The sequence below is a fragment of the Nannospalax galili genome, unplaced genomic scaffold (assembly GCF_000622305.1).
Source record: "Nannospalax galili isolate Female #2095 unplaced genomic scaffold, S.galili_v1.0 scaffold488, whole genome shotgun sequence".
Classification (NCBI taxonomy): Eukaryota; Metazoa; Chordata; class Mammalia; order Rodentia; family Spalacidae; genus Nannospalax; species Nannospalax galili.
Genome location: NW_008360316.1, coordinates 4563783 through 4575412, shown reverse-complemented (window position 1 = coordinate 4575412; position 11630 = coordinate 4563783). Strand labels below are relative to the sequence as shown.

Here is an 11630-nt window from a genome sequence, read left to right as displayed (position 1 = left end):
TTGGGAGGCAGAGGCAGGCGGATCTCTGTGAGTTCAAAGCCAGTCTGGTCTTCGTAGTGAGTTCCAGGCCAGATAGGGCTACAGGGAGACCCTGTCTCAAAAAAACCAAGGAGAAAAAAAAAAAAAAAAAAGGCAACAACAATAACAAAAAAAATCGGTTAGAATGCAAAACAATAGAACAGACAGACCAATTTCATTTTGTTTTGTTTTTACAAACTGAAAAATCATTTCTCCCTCACATCCCCATCCTATGAGGTCAAGTGCTATTCCCCACCCTACATTTATCATTAGTACAAGTCCCCAAGGTGGAAAGCATCCCTCGAAGTGTATGGCCTGGGATGTGGAGTGTCCTTACACCCCGGCTGCAAAGGTCAGAACAAAGACACACAAAAACAACCCCAATGAAGCACAGGGAACTCGTAAGTCAGCTACATGTGTTACTTCTCATGACACCTCTGTACACAGTAGGGAGGACCTAGTCATTACTTAACATTTTTAATCAAAGTATGATTATAATCTGACTCATCCTGGAATTAGGAAAAAAGTCATATATTGTGTCTTTGCTACAACTAACTTGGAAGCACTGGGTCTCTCTGCCTCCAACACCAACAATTATTTTTAAATACCCCAATATCTACTTTGATCCAAAAGGGAATTCTCAATTCTGAAAGTGACACATGGAAAGAATGAAAATCCTGAAAATAAGACAAAAACGTCTATCTTGGAAGAAAAACCTTAGCAGAGGCCTGCAATCTAGTTTCTCCATTTACCTAAGGTATACCAAGAAAGAAAGAGATGACCCAGCCACACCTCCCAGAAAACATGCTAAGAACAGGTCTCCAAACCAACACTCTGACAAGTTACTAAGGAGTCCCTGGCACCTTCAGGCAGTTTAGCTGGGAAGTGGCTCACACCTGTTATTCCAGCACTGGGAATGTAGAGATAGGTGGGTCTTCTCTGAGTTTGAGAACAGCCTCGTCTACATAATAACAGCCTGTCTCAAAACAAACAGATAGGCAAAAAGCCAGAAGGTTAATGTCACTTATTGTAAATAAGTCAAGAATTTATACCTGTAGCCAGCTCAAAGTGTCATGAGCTATGTGATTAGCCCTCTCTATGTGACTGATGGACTGCCATGTTATCACTCAGGCCAAGGAGTATCCTAGTATGGCCCAAAATGACCAGGGGGAATGCTGGAAGTCCAGTACTTCTCCATGCTTCCTTCACCTGTGTGTCTTAACTGTATGTTTGAAATTCTGAGGAAAGTATGGCACTGGGTAAGATCTACTTTTGCACATCTGGTTTGACTGACTGAAAACAAAACTGACCCAAGAGGATGACTGCTCATATCTGAATGCAAGAGAAAGACTCGCAAATATGCAAGAGCACAGGCTTCCCTGGAAAGATGTTATTAAACATAAAGATCACTGCCACCAAAAAAAAATTTTTGAGGCAGGGTCTTATGCAGCCCAGCCTAGGTTATTACACACTTCCTCACTATGTAATCAATGACATCCCTGAACTTCTGATCCTCCTGCCTCCAGCTCTAAGTGCTGGGATGACAAATATGTGCCATCATGCCTGGTTTATGTGGTGCTGAGGTTCAAAACCCAGGCTTCCTGCACTCTAGACAAGCATGCCGTCCACAAAGCTATATCTTTAGCCTACTGCCACCTACTTCTTTATGTCCACTTTTATTTTCAGTTGGCTATTTGGATATCACTTTTGAAAAGCCTATCTCTAACCGTGCACAAACTCAACTAAATAATCCTGTTTCAATATATATTTTTAATTTCAGACATACATTGTATTTTGATCAAGTCCACCCCCCATTCTTTCCCTTCAGTTACTTCCTATTCCCACCATAACTACTCCATCCCAATTTCATGTGCTCTCTTTTATAAACCCACAAAGTCGACTTGGTGCTGCCAGTATGTGTGTAGGAGTACGATCATTTACTAGAACATGGGTAGCCTCTCAGGGGCTGCATCTTTGAAGAAAACAACTCTCACTCTCCCAGCAGGCATCAATTGCTAATAGTGCCTCAGCTAAGGGTGGACTTCCTGACCCCCGACAACCCCCCAACCCCTTATTTCCTCTACGCAGGGATTTTGTCTGGCTTGATCTTGTTCAGGTCTCCTGCATGCAGTCACAGTCGCTGTCAGTTCATATGTATAACTGCCCTGTTATGTCCACAACACAGTTTCACTGTAGTCATCAACTGTCCCTGGCTCTTACAATCTTTCCACTCCCTCTTCCACAATGATCTCTTAGTCTTGGGAAGAGAGGTGTGACTGTTTCAGCGTTTTTAAAATGAAGACTGGAAACAAAAAAACCTAGACATTTTGGCAGAATTCTGAAGCAAAATGCTTCTAGGATCTCTGCATTCTGGTCTTTATGGCTCCACAGCACAACATCGAAATGCCCCCAGGCAGAAGCATTATATCTAGGGTCTCAAACCTCAAAATAACTAGGAAGAAAATCTGCCCTTCCTACCATTTGTTGGTGGGCAGAGTGCACAGGGGATCAGAGGGCCCACATGCTCTGCCAGTGCCTGGGCCTGTGAAGGATCAGGACTTGGCCTGTAGTCTCTTGATTGTAAACTGAACATCATTCCACGTGGCTACACTGAATTACAGACTTAGAGTCAAGAATCCTTAAAGCTAATCCCCTCACTAGTGAATGATCCAACCTGTGGAGAACTGGCCCAGAGTCAGCTGGTGGCAGGAGTCAGGAGCAGAGTCCAAGCCTCCTGATGCTACCACATCACATACCTCTTCTCTAGAACAAAGAAAGTGCAATTGCCAAATCACACATCTGATCTAAGAGTAGTTGTAACTGCTATAATAAATGCTAAGTATTCAATTACTAGTAATGATGATTGCCTTCACAAAACGTCTTTTAAAAATAAAGTTATGTGGGGCTAGAGAGATGGCTCAGTGGGCTGCTCTTCCAGAGGACCCCAGTTAGGTTCCCAGCACTCACAGGAAAGTTAACAACCATCTGTAACTCCAGTTCCAGGGAACCCAACACCCTCTTCAGGCCTCCGAAGATACTGCATGCATAGATGCACTTACATTCATGCAGGCAAAACGCTTATACAACAAAAATAATTCAAAAAATTAAATAAATTAAATCATATAACTTAAAATTCTCTGAAAATATAGCTAGGAAAATGAGCTGAAACTTCGTTTTCTCAGTAACTTTCTATCTTATACAGTTATTCACAATTATTCCCACCAAAAGCAGAAAACAGAATTAAGTATGTCAAGAAATACAAATGATAATTCCACTGTTCTTTAAACAAAGTACTGTAAATCATTAAAAACCATCACAGAAATAAAAATTTTTCCCAATTATCGATTCTTACCCTGATATGCCGCCATATCTTTTGACCAAAGAGTCTCTGTTCCATATTGAGTTTCATCATATAAAAATTTAACCTCTGTGGCCCCAGCATCTTCTGCATTCTGAATTAATTCCTAACCATGAAAAACACAAAAAGATAATTATATTAATATAGTAATGTAGTACTAAAATACTCAAGAAGCAGAGATTCTAAGGAGCTGGCTATAACACAAACATCCACAAAAACTTCAGTCTCATTTCCACGGAAGATTCTACCACTTACTTCTGGGTCAATGAGACCCAACTCCTATAATCAACAACTGAACTCTCCTTCTGAATGGATTCTGGTCACTCCTTCCTATCCCCATGACAAGTCCATAATCATACTCTTCTCTTCTTTATTTTCCTAATATACCAACATAAAGATAGTTTTTCAAATTAACCTTCTGTGAACCACTGGCTCCCATTCTGAAGGTCATATTGAAATTGCCAGTATCCCATCCTGTAACAGTTACTAATGACAGCACAGCCTTCATTCAGTGCCTATCCAAGCATGGCTACATGAGCTAATAGACCTCATCCTTACCCTCTAAAAATTTACTAAGCTTGAAAATGAAATAAGGGCTGAGATATGAAGGTAAAAATGAGGAAAACATATAACTGGTCTACTATTAAAACTCATTAAGGAGGTTTCTTACTAAACACAAAACCTAATTTTTGAAAAATCCTTTGTCCTTTGTGTGTGTGTGTGTGTGTGTGTGTGTGTGTGTGTGTGTGTTGTGTGTTTGAATGTACAACCTGCATGTAAGTGCAGTGCCTGCAGAGGTCAGAAAAGAGTGTCAGATTCCCCTGGAACTGGTTGTCAGCCACTGTGTGGGGGCTGAGAATCGAACACGGGTCCTTTGCTGAGCCATCTCTCCAGCCCCCTTTTGTGCTTTTTTTGCAGCTATTTAGTTTTGTTTAGTTTTTAATGATTATACTCAAACTTAAAAGACTGTATCACAAGTCATGCCTATATCCTCCCAACTCAGGAGACTGAAGCAGGATTTTGAGTTTGAAGCCAGGCTGGACTATACAGAGTTCAATACCAACCTGGGCTACATAGTAAGACCCTGTCTCAAAAAAATACATGAGCATACATAACAAAAATATAATTGCCCTATTAAATAAACTCTTGCACAAAAGCAAACCTCTAAATCCAGAGGTCAAATGAGTATGTGTTGCTGGACTCCAACATGGACTTATGTTGATTGACTAGTTGGTTGGTGACTGGTATGTAATCCCATACAGTTCAATGTTCTATGTAATCATTCCTAGAGGACACTGTTTAAAGACAGCACATCGCAGCTTGGTGTATTCCTATACTCCCAAATCTTTTCCCTTCATGCCAACATATTCTCAGATCTACTCCATTCAATGATGTATTGTGATCAGGGAGGTAAGTACACTTAAGTCTAGATAAAATGTAAACACTAAACAATAAGTCATTTTCTCTGAAAGAGCAAGTGATACATGAACATAAAAAATACCTTAAGAATCTGTCCTCCTTCTGGATATCTTCTTAAAATGTCCTTGAGAAAATCTACAAGTGGTGGAGTTGTTTGACCAAATCGACCTAAAATGCAGAATATATTTTAAATGATTTATGAAAACAAAATTTCATGACTTATCAGTCATGTATGATTGGTTCTATCACATGGTTTCATATATCTCACTGCAGAACCCTAGGACAAAAATCCACCTGGTTAAGCAACTCACTAGAAAGTAAAGCAGATTTAGTGTTATCAAATCTCAAGACTAAGACTGGGCATGGTGGTACACACCATTAATCTTAGCACTTGGCAGGAAGAAGCAGACAGATCTCTCTGAGATAGAGACCAAACTGGTCATTACATAGCAAGTTCCAGGCCAGCTGAGGCTACGGGGAGACCGTCTCAAAAGACCCATCAGTCCCCCCAAAAATGTATCTCGAGACTTTTAACTCAATTACAAGCGAGTTTTCAAAGAATTTTTCCAAAATATGCTATCACAGAAGGTTAATTCAAAAATAAGAAGTATGACACAGAGGAATAAAGGTAGTGGTATTTTCCAAAGTAAATTAAATAACTGGTGCTGCTTATTGACTCTTTACTGATAAACAAGCCAGAAATAATGGCACTTGTTCTCACATTTTTAATGCTCTCAGACTCAATCAATATGCTGATGGCTCTGAAATTCACCAAGTCCCCTGTCTCAATGATTTTCCAGGTTAAGTACTTTCAAGCCCTGCCTATACTGTTCCACACTGACTAACCAGGCCACCCTCAGATACATAGGTGGCAGGAAGGTGTAGGAGGGCAATAGAGGAAGGAATTCCTCAAGGACAGGCAATTTTTAAACTCTGCATTAAAAAAAAGTAATCAGTACAAAACACAACTGAATCATCACCAAAGGCTGAGTACCTAGTTCACTAGTACTGCTGGAATCAGAAGTGTTTCAGATTTCAGACTTGGAATACTTGTATTAGATAATGAGGTATCTTGAAGACTCAAGTCCAGAACACAGAATCCATTTATGTTTAACATATACTTGATTCACATAGCCTGAAGGTAATTCTACATAAAATTTTTAGTGTGCCTGTGTTTTGACTGTAAACTATCATGGGAGAAGTGTTGAATTTTCCATTTTGGGCATCATGCCAGATGCCTTTGGCTTAGTTTGGATTTCTGCATTAGAGATGCTGAACCTGTGTGGATGTGCATAATTTTGGTACAGTCATCCATAAAGACCAAGCCTCAACAAGACCATTTCCACAAATGTCTCCCATTCATCACTCTATTAGCTCCATCCACCATCATTTTCCTCTTGCTTGGGCACTCCTCACTGTATCCCATAAAATGCTTCTATTTCACTTTTAAAACACAATCTTTAAAGCTACTTATTTGAATACGACAAAGAGCTAGATACTTAATGCATGAACTTAGAGGTAGGTATATACCCATGAACAAACCAAATCATTATAACATCATTGCAATAACTTACTCATCACCTCTAAAAGTTTCTCAAGTTCTTGTTTTGCCTTTATTCCTTTTGTGGAGGAGTAATTAATTTAAGATCTACCTACTATGGTCTTGCTAAGTAGCCTAGGCTGGCCTCAAACTCACAAGATCCTCCTGCCTCAGCTTCCCATATGCTGGGATTACAGGCATGTACCATTATGTCTCACTCTTCTTAACAAATTTTAAGTATACAATACAGTACTACTCATCACAAGCAGGCCCTCCACTGTGCAGCAGATCCCCAGATCTCTTTTTTTTTTTTTTTTTTCCTAACTGAAACTTCACACTCTTGGACCAATACTTTTCCATTTCTCCCTCCTCCCAGACCCTAGAAACCAACACTTCTTCTCGGCTTCCACATTAAAATGAAATTTTCAGTGCACTAAAATATGACATGTGCTTCTGCTAAAATCGGTATTATACCTCCCCCTTGTAAGCCTTTTGATTGAAGGTTTACAAATAGATGACTATTTTTGGAAGTCAGATCTCCAATCTTGATCCAGTCAAATAACTGAAAAGAAGAAGAGAAAATGTGTAAGAAGCAACATAACATCAAATACTGTAAAGTTAAAACTTTATCTCACATGTTTTTCACTCAAGTAATGGCCGTTAACTATCCTTACCAAGAAACAAATTGCTCTGAAGAAGGCAATAGTCGAGAGAACAAAAAGTTAGTTAAAAAATCTTTATTTAGGGGGTTGGAGAGATGTCTCAGCAGTTAAGAGCACTGGCTGCTCTTGCAGAGGACCGAGGTTCAATTCCCAACATCCATGTGGTGGCTAACTCCAGCCCCAGGGGATCTGACACCCTCTTCTGACTTCCTTGGGCACTGCATGACATGGGTGCACTTACACACGTGCAGGCAATACATTCACACACATAAAATAAAAATAATGAAAAAATATTAAATATAGGAATTAAATTTAAAAGAATTAAAGACTTTTCTTTAAATGATTTAAAAAGTACCCATATTTCTACTGTAGCATATCGTAATTCTCTTTTCTCCCCTCCCCCAAGCTAGGCAAGCACTCTACCATTAACCTACACGCCTCACCCAAATCAGTCCAAATGCACATTTTCAATTATGTATCAGGATCATTAACATAAAATCATTCTTTTGATCAACAATATCAAAGTGTATTTACTGTTCAGCATAAATCCAAAAAACTGTAACAGATCAGAGGACAAACATTTTAGAATATTAATATGCATGATAATTTTTCTTAGGATTACTTTACATAGTATTTCCCAAGTTCAGCAGCCTATTTTTTCATCTATTTTCAGTGGTACAGGTGACCTCCTAAAGGAGGGGAGGAAGCTATAACTTCCCCGAAACTGGCTACTGACAGGGTTCAAAAGACATCATTTATGCCAACTGTCTCCATCCTCTCACACCCACATCTCAAGGCTCTAAAACTCAACCTGGGAAAAAGTAAGCTCACTAGCTTTCCCTCCAGCACCTCCTCATCTTTACCTCTTATTTCACTAACAGTGTCACCACCTATATTGTTATCTCAGGGACAAAACATAGGAAGAACATCTCTCCCCAAAGCTCATCTGCAGCTAACTTCGAGGTTCAAGCATGTCCATCTTCCAGTCTCTCTAATCTAACATATACTTCTCCATTCCCAATAGCAGATGTGTCATATTGCTTGGAATTTTACAATCATTTCCTATCTAGTCTCCTTACTTTCTGCATGTCATCCTTGTTTCATTCCTCTATCTGAGCATATTGTTAAGTGACTCTGGTTAGAAAGCACATTCATGTCATAGACCTGCTAAACCTTAGAACTATCTTTTGAAAACTAGTATATGTCTTGCACAAGTTCTTAAAGCAACATGGATAAGAATATTGACAGCAAGTCTGTCACTAATGAAAAAATTCTTAGAAATAACCCAAATGTTGTGATGCATTTATACAGCGGAGTATTACACACAATTTGGACAATATTAATAATGTATTTTGAATAAAAAGGCTACCACCAGTTTATTACAGAAGGAATAAGCTTCTTATGAAGTATATCAACAAAAAAAGTAAATGACATATTGTTTGGTTATACATTTAAGTTACATACACATGCTTATGCAACACATACATATATATGTATTATATATATATACATATATATACCCATTAAGATAATAACAAAGAAGAAGGCAAAAGCAACAGAAAGTTAACAAAGAAGTGAAGGAGAAAGACAGGCATACAGGCTGAGGAGATCCACAGGGAGAACTGCAGTCCACTGCAGTGTTTGGGTTCCCACTGGCTGATGTCATCATACATAGGTAATGATTCCACTGGTTAATTAATCATCTAATTAATTACTAAAAGAGAGCCATGACATACAAGCCAATGATTATTAGGCCAATTTAGGATAGCTAAGGTACAAAGAAAGAAAAAATAAGTAGAAGAAAATCTACAGTGTAGGACAAAGTTTCCAGGTTTTAAAGAGGACTGAGAGGAAGATGACACCTAGGAGAGCTACTGTGTGGGCCTGGCAATCACCAGCGTGGTAGACTGTAATCCATGTGGCTATCCACAGCGATTCTCCAAAAGAGCCATCAAGAAGCGCAGATGTCATCAGCAGCACTACCTCCTTTGGAGCTTACCAGGATTTGGGGTTTTGCTCAGGCCTCTCCTTTTCTTTCCAGGATACTAAAATCAAAGAAATGTTGGTCCTATTCACCCCCAGATGCAATGTGTCCCATGAAATATTCAAAGCTGCCCATCTCACTCTACTTTGTTTTTTAAGCAAAGACTAAAAAATCATTAGAACGTGTGAATGTTGGCCTGGCCAGTCTCACTCTCCCTTACAAACCTTGGAGACACATATCTGCATTTCTAGTCAACAGTAACTTTATCCAAATGATTAAGCAACCAGTACAATAGTAACTGCTCAGTGGGTCTCCCAACATCTTTTCCTTTTTTCAGTGTTAAAGACACAGGGAGATATGTTCAAGACTCAAAAGCTATGGGGCAGAAGATGAGGAACAGAAAAGGGACATCACACATTTGTGATGTTAAAAAGACAGAAAAGCTAAGTCACACTTCAAACTTCCCAGTTGGAAGTTCAAACACATTAACACATTTAATGAAGAAGAAAAAGGTCAAGAAGAGGCACAGGCTCTGTCTCTTGGGATCAGGGAGGTAAAGTGAGGAACTTATAAATTCCAAATTTCCAAGCCGGGAAAAGTAAAACAGAGACAAAGAGAATGAGATAGACAGTAGATGACCAAGTGAGGACTCAGTGCATACCTACTGCTAAGTCTAATACCAACCAAAACCAGGAAGTGGCTGGGAGCTGTTACCAGCTTTCATCTTCTGCCTACCCTTAAATATTTAGAATTCTCAATAACTTCAGCCTAAAACATTCTGAGCAACATGGCACTGAAAAGTAAACTCCACTTCTGGAAAGAGTACCTACACACAAATGGTTCTTCTGAATAGTAAATGAGATGGTAAGTGTAAAGTTCCCAGAACAGCGTTTAGAACACAGCAGCTCAGTAAATGTTAATGTTGCTGTCATACATTTACCAAAGGCAGAAAAGGAAAGAGGCTAAGCATCAGTCACATCCCAGAACTTGTCCAGTTCTGACCTGAGTTTTAGTTTCAGATCTGTAGCTGTGTTGAGTTTCCCTATCCTCAGAATCACTAACCTTAAGAGTTGGCTACACTTTGTTTTATCACATTGACATTATTAATGGGAAAACAGAACCTAACACACGAACTGGGCATCAGTTACATATGGCAGTGCTGTGAGCAGGATCTAGGTCACCCACTTGGTTCTGTGCATTTTCCTAGATGCTGCTCTATGTCTCACCATCACCTGAACCACACACAAAAGCAAAATGACAACCACGTTCTTCCAAAATGAGTTGTCCCCCTGCCCTTACATGCTAAGAAATTGTCATTTTTCCCAGTCTGACTCCAGACCTGTATGTATGTTCCACAAAGCAAGCCCTTTGCCTTATCTACTACACCCACTCTCCAGCCCCCAGGTCCATTTGGCATCAACAGCCACAATGTATCCTATTTATCTTTTCATTTATTTATTCATTTATGTAACTATTGTATGATATGAGGTATATGTGTGCCACGGCACCTGTGTGGAGGTTGGAGGAACTCTGGAGTGGGTTCTCCTTCTGCCTTCACATGGGTATCCCCCGATTAAATTCAGGAGGTTGTCAGGCCTACACAGCAAAGGCTTTACCCTCTAAGCCATCTCACCAGTCCCTGTATACCTTTCAGTTTCTCCTTCATAGCCATACTCTAGGCCCTCATTACCTCAAATTAGATCAGTAACTGATCTGGATCCCTTTCACCCTGGCACACACCCAACCCCAAGCACTATGACCACTCCCACTTCCACTATCCCAAATTCAAACTTTGCACTTCCAATGGCAAGAGCCACTATTGAGTCATTAGGTCTATACATGTAGGAGACACAATGACAAAGTAGAGCCAGAAGTAACCAAAGTGGGCACCAATCAAAAGAGCAGACCCATCTTACAGGAGGTTACAGGATGCAGGTGGGCACACAAAGACAAAGCAGTAACAGAGTCCTGTCCTTTTCAAAACTTTTGCCTCAACTCCTCAGGCAAGCAAATGTCTGCAGGCCAGCCAACGCGCTGGAGAAGTGGCAAGGACTGATTTATATTAAGAACAGAAATCTATGTGATCTGGAAACCAGAAAACCGACACAGGCACATAGAAAGGTCCTTTTCAAAACTTTTGCCTCAACTCCTCAGGCAAGCAAATGTCTGCAGGCCAGCCAACGCGCTGGGGAAGTGGCAAAGACTGATTTATATTAAGAACAGAAATCTATGTGAGCTGGAAACCAGAAAACCGACACAGGCACATAAAAATTCAGGACTACACTGAAGGACTGAACTGGCCGTATAAAAATCGAACAAGAAAAGCCATGTCATATGCTCAAAGTAGCTTCTGTAATTTCATTTGATTCTTTAAGTCCTGGAAATGATGTTCTTTATCACATAAAGAACATAGGATAAAAGAATAAGTTCGTTTTCAATAAAACGTCTTCAATTAAGCTTCCCTTTCAAGAAAACTGTAGAGGCTCTGGAGAGATGGCTCAGAGTTAAAGAGCACTAGCTGCTCCTGCAAGGCCCCGGGTTTGGCTCCCAGCACCCACGCTGTCTAACAGCCCCCGCAGCTCCTAGCCATCCGAGCACCCCGCGGTGACTCCGCCCTCGGAGCTGCCGGGGCAGGCAGGGGGCTGACCT

The 11630-nt window shown here is 40.2% G+C and overlaps 1 protein-coding gene across 3 annotated transcripts in view; it reads right to left on the bottom strand.

Moving 5' to 3' along the window:
* Sacs (sacsin molecular chaperone) overlaps nt 1-11630 on the bottom strand; it is a 108767-nt gene that overhangs the window by 53772 nt on the left and 43365 nt on the right. For 2 of the 3 annotated variants that reach the window (XM_029559600.1, XM_029559601.1), the window contains exons 1-4: nt 8997-9012; nt 6810-6897; nt 4878-4963; nt 3371-3482 (exon numbers count right to left, since the gene is read on the bottom strand). In XM_029559600.1, coding sequence (XP_029415460.1) covers nt 3371-3386 — 16 coding nt within the window. In that variant the 5' untranslated portion in view covers nt 3387-3482; nt 4878-4963; nt 6810-6897; nt 8997-9012. Of the gene's footprint in view, nt 1-3370; nt 3483-4877; nt 4964-6809; nt 6898-8996; nt 9013-11630 lie in introns of those variants that run through there. The other variant, XM_008825004.3, reaches the window with a different exon arrangement.